Consider the following 16,189-nt stretch of genomic DNA (forward strand, 5'->3'; position numbering starts at 1 on the left):
TTTCTTTTAAATAAAATTTTGTTTATAATTTTCAGACTTAAAAATTAACTTTCGCTTTTTAGCTAAAAAGATTGGGAAAAGCCAATTTCGCAGCACTGGACAAGACATAACAGCACAATCAGCTGTTTGACGGAAAAGAAGAAGAACGTGCGCGAGCGTTCGCTCAATGAATTAAAAGTAATTTACTTTTTCGTGTATTTGGCGGAAAATATTTTGAATAAACTTTCTAGTGAACGTTATAAAAGTGTTGTTAAGCCGCTGATAAGAAAAACACATAAGAACGCGTTCTGAATTCTGAAACAGAATACCTTATTGTTATTAGTGGGTGTACAAAAAAACGCCCGCCGCCTAATTAAAATTATGAATTAAAGCGTGCGCAAAAAAGTGAAAGTGCATACAGAATTCTCCCGCCCTCGCCAACGCCTTTCTTTTTTCGGGAGGAGGGTGGTAGTAACGCCCCACTCTCGGTTGTTTTTCCGTATGGATCTGTGTGTGCGTGGTGTGCGCCTGTGTTGCGCGACCTTCACGCAACCTTCAACATGCAGCAACACGTTGTGTGTAATCTAACATTTTAGCCAATAATCAGAAACAACAACTAAATCGAAAAGAAGCTGAAAAAGGCAGAATAAATCAAACCAACCGGCTGCCAATGGCAACACAAAAACAAAAATCAACAATTCTCCCAAACAAAAATCTGCATCGGCTCTCTTCTCCGAGTGTTTTGCTCTCTTTCGGTTTACCCGCTCGCTTTTGCGATTTTCGAATTCACTTCAACTTCAAAAGTCAAGCGGAAAAGTTGGGCCCGTGGAAAAGTGATCTTCACACGAGTAAAAAATAGCATTGAGCGCGTTATCTCATTTTAATTGATAACGCCGGAATACATAAATCTCTGGTTTTAGTGCCCTATGCAAATTAGCGTGTGTTTCATTAGCATTTCAAAACTTTCGTCATTTTGCGTTTTAGTTTCGTTACCCGGTGGTTGTGAACAAAAGAAACCTGCATAAATACGGATATTTATAAATGGATATTTACTTTGGAATAAAATAAGCTACATCTCAGAAAGTAATACAAATCCTGTAAATATGTTAGGCAATCCAAAATAAAAAGTAAATAAAAACAATCTAACCAACGGGTATCTCAAAGTCTTTACAACTCATTCAATAGCAATTGTTTCAATTGCATTTTTATGATAAATACTTTGAGCGTGAGCTCAAAAAACATCGCGCTTATTACGTCATTTGAGTTGAAACAATTTACAATCCTCCTCCAGCGACAATTGCAAAACAATTTCTGCCTTTACAGATTAACAGATACAAAAGTTCAACGCCCAGTATAAATAACCCAACAAGCGAAAACAATAAATTAATTTGTTTATTTGGCACATTAATTGCCAGCGAAAGAGTCGCGTGTGAGCTTACCAAAGAGAATTACGAACCAACTGGTATTTTGAAAAACTAAAGCCCATATAGCGCGAGATTCCACAGATCGTCGACAAAATGAACGACCGTGAATTGAGCTGCAGTGCGGGCGGCCAGTTTATGGATCGCGGGCGGATGAATCAGAATGGAGTTGTCCAGCCCCTGCTAACTGGTAATTGCTAAATAATTTATTGTCCACAGATGGTCGCAATAACTATTAATTTAATTTCTAACAGATAACTGCTAATAGGTAACTGCTATTTTGGGAAATTTTTAATTTATATTAACGACTTTCCAGGGTCATTTATGTAATGCATGGGAGTTTCCTTCATAAATGCAATCAAAGAATTAAAATTAAAATTAATTGGTATAAACAGTTACAAAGTTTCAAATAAGTGGTTTCCGTCGTTTTCCAAATCCCTAAAGCCGGCTGACATTTACTCAGAGACAATTTGGCGCGCTATGCGATGCTTGTGTCGGCTTTTATTCCTTTCTATATATACACCCCACATATTTTTAGTCATTGCAGACACGAGCGCAAATAAATAAAAAACCCGATCTTAGGTCTTTGCACTTAGATAAGAATTTGCATTTCATTTGCGTGCTCGTGTTTTTGTATTTGGGTAGCGTTAATTGCCCCCATCAGCTATTGACTTTCCAGGTTATCTTATCTTATATTTGCTACTATGTACAGGGAAACATGGTTATGTTGGAAACCTATACAATCTTGAGAGCAAGAGTTATTGCAGTTTGATTGTACTTGTTCGTGGTTTCGATATTTGCAATACTTTGATTATATCGAGGAGTAATAAATGTATCTATTCATTATATTACAGATTTGTATCAAATAACTATGGCCTACGCATACTGGAAGTCCGATAAGACCGATGACACGGCGGTATTCGATCTGTTCTTTCGCAACAATCCATTCCATGGTGAATTCACGATTTTCGCCGGGCTGGAGGAGTGCCTCAAGTTCCTGGATAGCTTCCACTATTCCCAAAGCGGTGAGTGTTTGGATCTATATGTTTTGATTTATTCTAGTTAATCAATTTGATTGGACTCCCTCCAGATATCGAATACCTAAAGCAAACCTTGCCCGAGGGCATTGAGCACGAGTTTTTCGAGTACCTCGGCAATTTGACGGCGCGGGATGTCACCTTGTATGCCATTGATGAGGGCACAGTAGCATTTCCACGGTGGGTGTGCAAGGCCTTCATAAAGTGGGGAGATAGGTTACTTTAATAAACATAGTTGTGTAGTTAAGTTTCCTTGTTATTTAATGCAACATTGTATATATGTTATGAAGCATCCTTCAGTTTAAAAATGTATCATGACTCTTAAAGAAGCGTATTCAAGCAGTCATCAAAACAGTCAGCAGATACCTAATCTCTGAATGGCTTTATAGTTATTGCAGCCATCATTCCTATTTAAGTCAGCATTGCAGTTGATAAGCCTAAAGATATTCCATGTTATGAAAAGTTCAGTTGAAGGCATGCTATCTGAAAAAATAATGGCCGACCCTAAGAAGACCGTGAAATTATGTAATTTCCCAACAGCTATGATAAGCTAAGCTTGTTTATGAAATGTTTATGAATTGTTTCTATTTTCAGAGTTCCCATTATTAAGATCGAGGGACCTTTGATCATAGTCCAGCTGCTGGAGACGACTCTTCTCACCTTGGTGAATTATGCCAGGTACGAATTACGTGTACTTTTCCCTGTTATCTGGAAATTTCCTAATAGCTCCCATTCTCTCCCCCGAAAACAGTTTAATGGCCACCAATGCAGCCCGTTATCGCATGGTAGCTGGCAAACATGTCAAACTATTGGAATTCGGCCTGCGTCGTGCCCAGGGACCAGATGGCGGTCTATCCGCATCGAAATATTCCTACACAGGTACAGAGCACCACCATAAAATATGAACTTTCACACGCCCCACACTCTGAACCCGCGGAGTTCTATAAAGCCGTGACAAGTAAGGTCAACCGTGTGCGATATAAACATTTTCGGCATTGCCAAATTGCATGCAGACAGCTCATTATCAATTAAAACAATGGGGGAATGGATCAGGCAGGCAACTCAGTCAGAGTCACTTCTTTTTGGGGAGCTTTAACAATAGTTTCGGATAAAGACAACTTTAAGGAGTTAATCTCTAAACTTAATTGTTAGTACCACAGATAGAAATATTTTATTCTTTTACTTATTTATAAGTGTAATAAGCATTGTTGTATTATATTTGGGTAGGGCATTCATGTGGTCTATAAGCCACTCTATCATACTTTGCATTGATCGTATTGGAGGGGGTAAAGTCATATTGCTTTGTGCCTGACTTTTTATGATGTGCATGCATGCAAAGCACGTGTCACTGTCAGGAGCTAAGACTCCGCTGACTCTGATTTCCGATTTTTCCCATTTCTCAAGGCCCTCCCCCCGAACTATGAGTAATTTTCCGCCTTCATCAAGGCTTCCGTTTCTCCTCCTCCACCATCGCCCGTGCTGCCTCTCCTCTTGCGACAAAGTTCAAGAACTCTTGTTTATGTGTTAAACTAAATGCGCTCGGCAGCAGTAAAATCCCAAAAGTGGGTGGCACACGCAACGCCCACGTCGGGTGTCCATGTACATGGAACACCGGTGCCAGGTACCCAGCGAATCCTAACCCGGGAACCTCTGCCGCGGAGCCTTTCAATTGGCGCTCACACATCGTAACTTTTTCGGTTCCGTTTGTTTGGCAAACCAGCGCTCAAAGTTTTTAATGCGTTCCACAAGGAAGTTGGGTTTGGGATCCCCGGTACAGTATTATCCCCTCAAATCAATGGATGGATTTGTGTGCGCGTGACTCACGCCGTCAAGTTGGCGTCAAGGTTCCTTCCAAGGTTTTTTAGGTGAGGAAGTAAAGGGAAGGGCTGGGAAATTGAAATTTTTATAGTTGAAATTTCCACTACTAATAGGAAAAATAATGACACAGAACCATTAAAAGTTGGAAAGGCTTTAATAAGGTTGTTCTGCAGTCTTAATGTCATTTATTTAACACGGCTCCCTGGGGTTCTTCGCCCCATCCGATCATTCTATCTTAAGGTTTCCCGACATGTACATGTATTCTCGCTAATTGCCATTTCCAGGGGGCTTCGATGGCACCTCCAACGTGCTGGCTGGCAAGCTCTTCAACATCCCCGTGAAGGGGACCCATGCCCATGCATATATCACTAGTTTCAGCAGCATTGGAGAGCTGAAGACCCGGCTCATCAAGCACAAGCAAACGGGTGAGTCATCGGAATTAAATCATAAAGAAAACATACTGAAGGTCTAATATTTTACAGGCATCATGGAGGATCTTCTGGAGCACGCCATCAGGCACCGGGCGATGCTGTCGCACCTCCTGGACGTGTCCACTGAGGAGTCCAGTGAGGGGGAACTGGCTGCCATGGTGTCCTACGCCATCGCTTTCCCCGACGGATTCATGGCCCTTGTCGATACGTACGATGTTAAGAGGTATTTCGCTTCTAGGCAGATTCTCTCGGAACGGTTTTAGTTTTCGGTTTTTCCCTCGTTTGTGTTGTTACCCCGTAACTCTCTAGTTATCCATTTTACCCGTGTTATTTTGAGTATGGATTTCCTTGATCTATTTTGTATTGTATTTGAGACTCTCGAGACGTGCACCAGCCAGATAAAAACCCAACAAGAGTAACTATTAAAACAGCTAACCAAGTCAGCCTCTAACTTAAAAAAGTATCCCCATACACAGATGATGAATTTTTGAGTTCATTCTGCCACACCCCAATCGTTTTTTAGTGTGAGCTTTTATATTTGGTTTTTCGTTTGAGTAATAATCCAAAGTATTATCCAACAGCCGAGAAACAAAACAAGCCAACACAGAACCCAAGCTTATCAGTGACATTAAGTCCGAGAACAGTCCGCCAAAGCCAAAGCCAAAGCCAAAGCCATCAACAAATGGCCATCAAAATGGTCAGAGTAATGGCCAAATAAACGGGCCCAAGACCAATGGCGTTCAGAATGGCATTGCTCAGAACGGCAGTAGGTCGCCGACAGATACAAACTTACAAGATACAAAAACCAGCAAAACAACAACAACGACAGCAACAGCAACAACCACAGCAACTTTAAAGACAACCACAGTGTCCAATGGGACGGCATACCTACCAAAATATGTCGAGAAGTCATTCAGGTAAATGTCGTTATCAAAAACAGACCCATTATGAGAATTTGAAAAACCAAAAATTTGAATAGGAGTCAAACAAGTTAAAAATAATTTCTTTACTTAAAATCCTTTTCATTGCTAACCAACCTAATCATATTTCACATCCGCATTTTCTTCAGATGTTTTAAAGCTTTTCTTTCAACGTTACCGTTAATTTAAGCTATCATTATTTTCTGTCTTCTATATATCATAAAAGGAGCTGACAAAAACTAAACCTTTTTGCTAGCTCTAACTAATCTATCACCATGAAGAGCATATTTTATTATTTTATTAATCAAAGGCTGCATGTTATCGTGAAAATAAACATAAGCATTAGCTCCAAAATTTAAAATTATAACCATCATTTACATGCATATATATGTGTATACTTAAGCTGATATATACATATGTGTCCTCTGCTTTGGTGTTACTAAATTGGTTCTCAAGTCATTCCCCGTAACTGGGAAGAATTCCGGCAAATGATTAAATCAATGAAACTCAACCAGAACAGGTGAAGTCAATTTATTTCATTTATTTATTTGCTTTACTCCTTTGCTTTCCTAACTTTTTGTGTATCACTCTTTTACTAACACGCTTAATTTCCATTTTACCTTTTTTCGTTTTTTAGTCAAATTCGTTTAATATGCTTTCATTTTTCGTCCTTATTGTGAATGTGAACAAAGTAAACCCGAACTCATTAATTGAACTCGAATCAGAACTCCACAAAAAGTCAAAAATGAAAAGAATTTACGAACCTAACATAGTAAACAAATGACTTCCGGCACTATTTTGGCAGAGGTATGTAAAACACGTCTTCAAGTTACGAAAACCCCAACAATCCGAACAATCAACAACATGATATAAACAACAACAACACTATAATATCACTTGGCATATACTCACACACTCGAAAGCAGCAACCACGGCAAAACAAACAAAGTTCATTCATAAATGATAAATGATCCTATTTTCCACACATAACTAGGTGCATAAATTGAAATTGTTAATGATCGATCGCATTTGCTCATTTACTGAGGATTGATGTAACAAATATGTAACAAAATCCTCAGGGTTCATGGAATACTTTAAAGTAAAGTAAAGTTACAAATGTTTTCTATATTGTTAATGAAAGCAAACAACTCAAACAGAAACATGCACTGATTCACCCTAATGTTGTCATTGACTTAACTTGTTTTAATTGTCCTTGTCCCCAATTCACAAACGATTTTGCTTAAGTTTTATAACATTTTTCGGACTTTTCTTGTTTTTCCGTCCCCCAGTTTTGTATTGTTAAACGATTTCTCTAACAGATTAATTTTGAAACTCTTTTCCAACCAACAAATGTTTTTTGATATTTTTCAAAAATATATTTTCGTTAGTTATATAACCTGTATATAATTAAAATAAAAAGCGTCCGAGAGAGCACACTGCATGGCTTAAAAAGAAAACCGAAAATCTTCGACATTTTGTGCTGCTCCGTAACAAGAAAATGATAAATTTTCCCAGGCTGAATTTTCAAACACAAAGAGCCGCACTTGCAAACCAAAGGAATCCATTTGGGTTCTCCACCACGTTTTTTAGCTCCACCTCACTTTCGAAACAGTTGTTTTTGTGTAACTTTCGCTTTAAACCTAGTGGCAAAGAACCAAGTATTGTATAGCAATGAGAGAATATTTTTGTTGAATTGAAAACCAAAACAAAGCAGCACTTAATGGAGGCCGAAAACGTGATTACTGAATATTGCGAACAATTTGTATTTTCCCTAGGAGTGGCCTGCTGAATTTCAGTGCCGTGGCTTTGGCGCTGAACGATCTGGGCTACCACGCATTGGGCATCCGGATCGACTCCGGGGACCTGGCCTACCTATCCTGCCTGGCGCGGGAGACCTTCGAGAAGGTGGCGGAGCGGTTCAAGGTTCCGTGGTTCAACAAGCTGACCATCGTGGCGTCGAACGACATCAACGAGGACACAATACTGAGTCTGAACGAGCAGGGCCACAAGATCGACTGCTTTGGCATTGGCACGCATTTGGGTGAGTTGTTGGAATGCAGTGGGTGATGGATGATTTTTAATTGAGTCGCCTCTCCAGTTACCTGCCAGCGCCAGCCGGCCCTGGGCTGTGTGTACAAGCTGGTGGAGATCAACGGCCAGCCACGGATCAAGCTGAGCCAGGACGTGGAGAAGGTGACCATGCCGGGCAACAAGAATGCCTACCGGCTGTACAGCGCCGACGGCCACGCCCTGATCGACCTGCTGCAGAAGGTGTCGGAGCCTCCGCCAGCGGTCGGCCAGAAGGTCCTGTGCCGCCACCCCTTCCAGGAGTCGAAGCGCGCCTACGTGATACCCTCGCACGTGGAGTCGCTCTACAAGGTGTACTGGAAGTCGGGCAAGATCTGCCAGCAGCTGCCCACCTTGGAGCAGGTGCGCGAGAAGGTGCAAATCTCACTGAAGACGCTGCGGAACGACCACAAGCGCACGCTCAACCCAACGCCCTACAAGGTAAGGAGTCACTCCAATGACTATTGTGCTTAAGCCTAAAATCAATGTAATCGCCCACAGGTCGCCGTCAGCGATAATCTGTACAACTTCATACACGACCTGTGGCTGCAGAACGCTCCCATCGGCGAGCTCTCATGATCTATATAAGGAGGATCTCACGATCTATGTGCAGATGCGCGACAACATTTCCGAGAAATTAACTTTTATTTGGTGTACAACTTTTTGTTGGCCGCGCCCTTCGGGGTCTTGGTTGATATTTTAGTCATTTGCTGGTCATATGCATTATAGAATTGGAATTTGTTCAGTCCCACGAATATTTCCCAGAACATGGAACACAAATTCCAGCGCGAACTAGCAAGCGAATTTCAAATCATTGTGTAGTCAATAGTTTTAAAGTGTTATTTCTAATATCTACTGCTATATAAAACGCACATCATATTCAGGAATGTGTCATGTGCCTTAAACGAGAAGCGGAGCCGGAACCGGAAACAGAAACAGAATCAGGATGCAGTGAAAGCCCAAAAACAAGTAACTAAGATCAACCAAATATTAAGCCAGGATTTCAAAGCAAGGAAGAAGTGTTTAATATTTTTGTAGTACTTAAGTGTTGAAGAGTTGCTAACGAAGGATGAATGTAGAAGTACAAATGCTTTTTAGGACATTTGCACGCATTAGGGCACACATCAAGCACACACCTCAATATATAAATATATAACTTTACATACTACGTTTATGTATCTAACTAAATTCAATTGTAAATATGTTCAACAGGATATTTGTAAGCCAAAAAGCAATATACTCCACACAAACACCGCCACTTCAAAAAGACCGCTTCTTAAAAATGTTTGCCTGTAGTTTTGATCGAAAATAAAAAGTAAAGAAAGCAGGGAAGCTTGCGTTTGCTTTTTAATCAGTTAAACTTCATCGCCAGCCTGGCAAATAAATCTTAGCTCCATGTAGCACGGGATGTCGTTCATGGCGCCTTCCCGAAGTTCCACGCAGTGTTCATTGTTTTCCGCGTTGTTAGGTTCTCCTGAGTGCCACCTTAAAAATTGAGCACTCTTTCCAGTGGCATCGGTTACGTAATCCCCATGGTTCTCCCGGTCGTTGATGCTCAGCCAATAACGTTCATTGTCGAGCCTTTTAACAATAGCATCCAGTTCCGTTTGATCCTTAAAGGATGCTAGATAGCCTCCCATTTCGCGACACGTCTTTGCAGCATTGTCCCAACGCAAGTTCTCTGAGCGCGCAATGTAGAAGTATCTAGAGCCGATTAGCTTGAAGTTCGGGAAAGTAACTTTGAATAATATTCTGGATAGGCTTTTCTCAAGTTCAGCTTGTTGGGCCTCCATCCTGTTCTGTATTGCCTTCTGCTGCTTTTCAATATTAGCTAGTCTTCCTTCGAAGTCTTCTGATATTTTCTTTTTCATTTCATCCAAGGAAGGATGGAAACTTTCCATTTTCGTTTCTAGCGCTTGCTGTAGACTTTCCATCTTGTTGTTTAAGTCTGTTTGATGTTGCTCCGTCCGGTTTAGATCTTGTTGAAAGTCCTTCGGAATTTTTTTAACAGTTTCCTGTAGAGACGAAAGGCTTTCCGCCAGGTTCTCTGGTACAAGGTTTCTTAGGGCTTCCTGCATGGGTTTTTGTTCCTTTACTAGACTGATCAACTCTTTTAGTTCGGATCCCGTTGTGTTGTGCTTGTCTGCCTGCTGAGCTTCCATTCTAGCCAGTCTCTCCTTGAAGTCGTGGGCTAGGACCTTTTCCAAAGTTTCTCCAAGGGATGTCGATTGACTCTCTACCGTGGTCTGTATCCTGTCTAGCTTTGCTTGGGTTTCGTTGCCCTTCAGGGCATCCGAGGCACTCCACTGCTCCTGGTGCTTGGCGATGTGACTGAGAAGGGGTTCTAGCACTGAAAGGCAGAACTCGCCGCACTGGTTTGGCGGATCTTGCAGTAGACACACGGATCGGTCATTATTGTGGGTTTCCGAATGGGATGAATACAGAATACACACAATGAAGGTGTACAGAACAAGGATTCGGTGCCCGAACATACTGAAAGTATTAAATATAACCGGAAAAGGCGAGGAACAAAAGAGAACTGATCGCAGATTTTTGCTAGCTTTTGAATCGCGCTTTTAGTGGAGCTGATAAAGCGAAAAAAATAGCACCGCATTTATCAACAAAGAGTTCTGATGGAATTACTCTCGTTGGCTTATCAAATAAATAAATGTGGTATGTAGTCAATCCACAAAAATAAAAATATTTTTAAGCATTCAGGCATTTATGTAAAAAAGCATTAACAGACATATCGAAATCATGAATTTGTACTTTTTGCACGTATCGAAATCATGAATTTGTACTTTTTGCTAAAAATGTAACACCAACAAATTAATATTTTAAATCAAAACTTCAGTTGATCAATATTCAAACGAAACACCGTTCAGCTTTTTAAAATGCATATTTGGCGCGAAACTGCTTCTTCTTTGTCTTTGGCATTCACATTAGCGTTGCCAGATTGCTAGGTTACAAATGGTTTTGCTTACTACCTATTTATTTGCCGTTCACATAAATTAAGAAACACTGTGAGCAGCTGCACAAAGTAAATAAAAAATTAAATAAAAGGGTAATAAATAAAAACAAACTAATAAAGTTTTGGAAAGTGTACACTCTAATCATCAAGCATAAGGAGGTTTCCACGAGGCAGAGCCTCACTTTTTCCGAATTTTCCTGCAGCTGCGCAACTTGCCAAGAAAAAAAACAACAACTGTGATTCATTGGGCCAAAAAAGCAGTTCTATTCCAGAAAATTGATTTTTAACCAGATTTATCTTCTCCAGCTCATAGACAGAACATGGAGGGCGATTCGGAAAATCGCAAGGATCAAATCCTCGAGCGACTGAACAAAAGGAACAAAGACAGGCAAAACTATTTGGATGTCAAATCGGAGCAGCGTTCCAAGGAATCGGTGCAAAACGAGGGCGTCGACTACTTCTCCCAGACTTTTGGGCAGAGAACCATCGACATAGAACAGCGGCTGAAGGATATACAATGTGGAGATGCCCCGCCCACTGATTTAGGTCGGCAGTTTGCGGATATAACCCTGCAGATCCAGGAACTGCAGCGATACCTCACCGCCTCCACAATGTTCCTCTCCGATTTTAAGATCAAATCGTGTCAGAATATCCTGAACACCCTGACTTCCGCCAGCGATGAAACCCGCCAACGCCTGATGCCCAAGAAGAAGTTCGGTTTCAGTGGCAAAAAGACAGCCAGCAAGCAGAAGTCAACAGCAAATAAGGATGCAGTCGATGCGAAATCCAGCAAAGTCCCCGAAAAACCTGGCTCCAACTTCAGCTGGACAATAGCCAATCGAAGGAAGGAGCACGTAGTCCTGGATTCCAGCCAAGTTAACGGTCAGGATATAACCATCTCGAATATAAGCCACTGTTTGGTTGAGCTGCAAGGACATCCGGGCTCCGTGCAGGTTTCCAAAGCCTCGCAGTGCACCCTGCTTTGCGGTCCCATCGCACGGTCCTTCTTCGCCGAGAACCTGGAGAAGTGCACCCTCTCCGTTGCCTGTCAGCAGCTAAGGCTGCACTCATCCGGCGTTGTTCGCATATATCTGCATGTCACCTGCCGCGCCATTATTGAGGATTGCAAGGACATCGAGATCGGGGAGTTTAACTACGACTATCCTGAACTAGAGGCCGATTATCTGGCTTCTGGGCTAAATAAGTCGCAAAACAACTACACAGATGTAGCCGATTTCAACTGGCTATCGCCGGATGTCCCTTCGCCCAATTGGAGCCTTCTTAAGGACCACCCCGATCCAAATTGGAACGCCTTGCGGCGGGACTTCGTCGCCAATAACAACAACAATGGCCACAAACAGGATGGCAATACGAACAAGGATATTTCCATCATTTAGTGGCGGCATCGGCGGCTGCTCCTCGGTTGGCTCGCCTACGGATTCGTCCTGGGCTGGCTGCTCTGGGAAATGCTGCTGAGGCCCCCAACTACTGGGCCTAAAATATATCGATCTGTGTAAATAGCATTAAGCGTTTGAATAAATAACCAATGTAACTAAAAATAGGCAGTTAGGTCTTCGTGGAAATTTAAAGCAGGTTTTTAAGGTTAAAAAACTCATATTTTTGAAATAATTATAAAGTTAAAAGTATGACTTGGGTCGAATTTCAGACAATTCGGGTGGAAGAACTTAAAGTTTGACATGTTCGACAGCTATATACGTATGTATCTGTTCTTGTTTATACGTCCCAGCTAATTTGACATGTCCATTTCGGATGTGGCGTAATCAGAGGTTGACCAAAATGGCTGTGGCAGCCGCACAAATTACGGAAAGGGAAGCCGTCAGGACTCATGCAAGTTTCATGTGGCCACAACAGAACCTCTCAAGTCGTTACCTTCGGTGTCCGCATATTGACGAGGGCACTCAGCATACTCAACAGGTTCGACCGCATGGAGAGCTACTCAAATTCGGAGAAAATAAAGTGGAACTGCAGACTAATAATTCCATTTTTATACCCTTGCAGAGCAAAAGGGTATTATAATTTCAGTCAGAAGTTTGCAACGCAGTGAAGGAGACACCTTAGACCCCATAAAGTATATATATTCTTGATCAGCATCACCATCTGAATCGAAATATGTATGTACGTCTGTCCGTCGGTCCGTCTGTCCGTCGGTCCGTCTGTCCGTCTGTCCGTCTGTCCGTCTGTCTGTTTCTATGTAAACTAGTCTCTCAGTTTTAAAGCTATCTTGCTGAAACTTTCACAAAAGTTGTGTAGCTATTGCACGCAGTATATAAGTCGGAACGAGCCGGATCGGCCGACTATATCGGATATCTCCTATACGAGAGAATAAAATAAAAAATTCTAACTCCTTTGTTTTTGATCAGATCGACTTGAATTCTTCCAGATGGGGTTTTCTAACTACTATTGAATTTCGGATTAAATTTTATCAAAATCGGATAACTCTATCATATAGCTGCCATAGGAGACCTCAAAAATATATATATAAAATAATGGAAATAAATTGATAACATCCTTGTTTTTTATCCCATGAGCATGATTTTTTGAATATCAATTTTTTTAACAACTCTTATATTGAGAAAAAAGTTTCATAAAAATCGGACAACGATATCTCATAGCTGCCATAGGAAAGATCGAAAAATCTATATAGTTTTAACGGAAATAAAATGATAACATCGTTACTTCTCTTCAGAAAATCATGATTTTTGGAATAAAGAGTTTTCTAACGACTTTTGAATAACAAATTAAATTTTATCAAAATCAGACGACTATATCATATAGCTGCCATATGAACAATAGTCAAAAATATGGAAAGTTAATAGAAAAGTCGTCGTAGCTTCGATGTAGTTTAGCCTCTGTGTATTCTGTTCGAAATGTTTGATGACTGCAAGGGTATATGAGCTTCGGCTTGCCGAAGCTAGCTTCCTTTCTTGTTCTATACTGTATCAGATATTTATCATAAAAACATTTTCAGAAATAATACTATTTTGCTTTATATTTCATTATGGTTTTATGAAGTGCATTCGTTAGTCGTATTTCCTAACGGTTTATCTCTCTCCAATTCTCTCCCTCAATTCTCTTACCGTTGACTTTTGCGGCTGTGAACATGGCCGACTGTCAAAATAATTAACGAATTCGAGTTACATGCGGAAGTTGGGGGTACATCTCCATATATATGGCTTAAGAAGAGGAAGAGATGAGACATGTGTGTCTGACACTATCGACATCCCATATTAGCAGGCAATTGAACTGCGAATTACATGAGTAACAGAAATGCTGCGAGATGTAATGAGCTGTCATAACTTCTGCTCTTAAAGAAAATGGTTTAATAAGAGAAAATGAAAGGTGCAAAATATGTACATTATCCAAGGGATAAGGGAATGGATTTCAGATGATTTGTCAATTTCCTGCAATTCAATTGAAAATGAATAAAAATAAAATATACACATATTAAGAAAAATATTTTGAGAGCTTAAAAGATCTGCGAGCTTTAGGCCTTTTGTGCTTGTTGCAGATGCAATTTCCGTTTATTCAAATGGGCCCCGATAAACTATCAAATCTAATTGCTTTCTCACTTGAACGGTGTTGGCAATTCCAGTCACACACACACCTGTGACACACCTACAGCTACACACACAAACTCGAACAGGTGCATCTGGTATCTGGAGCTGCCACATTTGCATAGCTCACAATTAGTTTTCTCATTATCGCAGATAATATTCGCCGCATTTGCGATAAGGCCGAGACTCCAACAATGGTGACCGCCTCCACATTAATATTATCGCACTGCCCGTAATTGCCCGTCCCTCTCGCACCCACACGCAGTGCCACTGACCGTGCTTTGATGGTTTCAATTACTGCAAAATTACCGACCCGCGTTACCTTCGCCTTAGACCCCCTTTCCCCCACTCGCCCCTTGCCCACTCAACTTTGACCTCAGCCCCACATGCAATCCGCAAAAGCCTTTGTGTGCGGATTTTATGGCTCAGCTGTTGCTAATTTACGCATTTAGTTGGGCAGCAGCACATCTACAGTTGCCTAAAATCACAAGAGGTTAGCCTAATGTCTTGGTGTAATATCAGGAATTCACGCCAACATTTTTACAATTTGCAGTAAACTGCGAGCTAGGGAATTAAAAAAAATATCAATCATACGCCACGTGAGCCAACAAGTTTTTATATTGATCTAAAATACGAATTCTTATTGCCAGTGACAGACAAATTATTAAATTGCCTCTGCCATTTTTACAGCGATTTCTCAACGGAAACCCTTAAAAACTCTTTGCGATATTGATAAGCGAAAAAATGTTGATTAATTAAGCGAATTAAGGGAGTCATGCAGTGCAATTAAAATGTCAGCGCAGCCACAGAGTGTCGGAGATGTGTGTATATATGGCAATATATATCGCAATGGTAGGCTCCTGGGCGAACTGTCCAGGATTGGGTTATGTAACGCTTCCTGCTGGCCTTTTTTATTCGCAGCTTGTCTCGATTTTTCCGCACCCCCCGCGTGCTGCAAACTCCCTTGGAACGCGAACTCCGCTCCGCTCCGCGTGTGCAGCTCAAATTGTAATTAATGATGCAAGACAGCCGGCAGTCCTCCCCTTTCACACCCGGAGCCCCCACAATCCAGCCTCCTCGCGACCGCAGTCGGATCCAAACCGAAAATCTCTGCCAGGCTTGTCATCCTGCCCCGCCCACTGTGTGGCATGCGCCCCCGACGGCTGTGGGTTTCGTTCTACCCTACAAACAGGGGGTTCCCATCTCTGGCGGCTAGATTCCTTATGAGTTATTTGGCAGGTTCCTCTTTCGGTTATGAAGTAATGTGCTTTTGGGGTTTCCATTGAAGTCTTGTCTATTTTGTTCAATATATTTTAATTTTTACTCAACCACCATAACTTTGCTTGTGACAAGAAGTGATACAAACTATTTGAATTTATTTGAATTTCTTAGAGTATGTTATTCTTCGTCGAGAGAAATTCTTTCAGTTTGCCTGCTGTTTGTTTACTTAAATCATCGACGCGATGCGCGTTTAAAACGCGTTTCTCATGCTTCTCGTGTAAATAAATGAAAAGTTCGTTTAATTCTCGTCGATTCTTTATGCGTTGAACAAGGGAATGGTGAAGGGGAGTGGAAGAGGTTTGGAAGGGGGTTGCAAGGGGGATGGAAGGGGGGCTGGAACGGTATCGTTTACTTTGGAAATGAAAAATTATGATTACATCAACAATAATCGAAATGCGCTTGTAAGCTGCTCTGTTGTTGTCTCTCTCCTTGTCCCTGTTCCTGTCTCTTTTCCTTTCCGTGTTCCCGTCAAGCTTCCTCTTGCAAATCCGTGCTCGCTTTCCGCACTCCGATCTTACACGGAGAGAAATGTAATTTAATTATAACGAGGCTGAAGTAGATGCTTAAAAAAATACAAAAGGTAATAGGTGATGCCTAGAATGAAATCCATTGACTCCGCTTGTAATTCTACATAATTACCATAACTACGAAAACAAGAAACCAACTTCACTTAAATGCATCTTAATTGA

The 16,189-nt window shown here is 41.2% G+C and overlaps 3 protein-coding genes across 11 annotated transcripts; 2 read left to right on the forward strand and 1 right to left on the reverse strand.

The window, feature by feature from the left end:
• Positions 1–89: 89 nt before the first annotated feature.
• Positions 90–9,005, forward strand: LOC108091543 (nicotinate phosphoribosyltransferase). Of its 7 annotated transcripts, none has more exons than XM_017190808.1 (12): positions 90–177; positions 1,303–1,590; positions 2,255–2,425; positions 2,491–2,617; positions 3,032–3,115; positions 3,189–3,316; positions 4,540–4,680; positions 4,738–4,909; positions 5,268–5,603; positions 7,382–7,647; positions 7,705–8,114; positions 8,175–9,005. In XM_017190808.1, exons 2-12 carry the CDS (start codon positions 1,497–1,499, stop codon positions 8,250–8,252), a joined length of 2,007 nt encoding a protein of 668 aa, XP_017046297.1. In that variant the 5' UTR covers positions 90–177; positions 1,303–1,496; the 3' UTR covers positions 8,253–9,005. The 7 variants fall into 7 exon arrangements, 6 of the variants coding, with proteins under 6 accessions (XP_017046297.1, XP_017046301.1, XP_017046299.1 ...); XM_017190810.2 differs by lacking the exon at positions 90–177 and adding an exon at positions 620–827; XM_017190809.2 differs by lacking the exon at positions 90–177 and adding an exon at positions 946–1,106.
• Positions 9,003–10,171, reverse strand: LOC108091407 (C-type lectin domain family 4 member K). Its single transcript, XM_017190598.2, has one exon. The coding sequence runs from the start codon at positions 10,163–10,165 to the stop codon at positions 9,029–9,031; it is 1,137 nt and encodes a 378-aa protein (XP_017046087.1). The 5' UTR covers positions 10,166–10,171; the 3' UTR covers positions 9,003–9,028.
• Positions 10,172–10,618: 447 nt separating this feature from the next.
• On the forward strand, positions 10,619–12,291 carry LOC108091570 (tubulin-specific chaperone C). Of its 3 annotated transcripts, none has more exons than XM_017190846.2 (2): positions 10,619–10,713; positions 10,951–12,291. In XM_017190846.2, the coding sequence occupies exon 2, from the start codon at positions 10,965–10,967 to the stop codon at positions 12,039–12,041; it is 1,077 nt and encodes a 358-aa protein (XP_017046335.1). In that variant the 5' UTR covers positions 10,619–10,713; positions 10,951–10,964; the 3' UTR covers positions 12,042–12,291. The 3 variants fall into 3 exon arrangements, with proteins under 3 accessions (XP_017046335.1, XP_017046333.1, XP_017046334.1); XM_017190844.2 differs by having other exon boundaries at positions 10,635–10,737; XM_017190845.2 differs by having other exon boundaries at positions 10,667–10,880.
• The last annotated feature ends 3,898 nt before the right edge of the window (positions 12,292–16,189 follow it).

The sequence above is a fragment of the Drosophila ficusphila genome, unplaced genomic scaffold, assembly GCF_018152265.1.
Source record: "Drosophila ficusphila isolate 14025-0441.05 unplaced genomic scaffold, ASM1815226v1 contig_412, whole genome shotgun sequence".
Lineage (NCBI taxonomy): Eukaryota > Metazoa > Arthropoda > Insecta > Diptera > Drosophilidae > Drosophila > Drosophila ficusphila.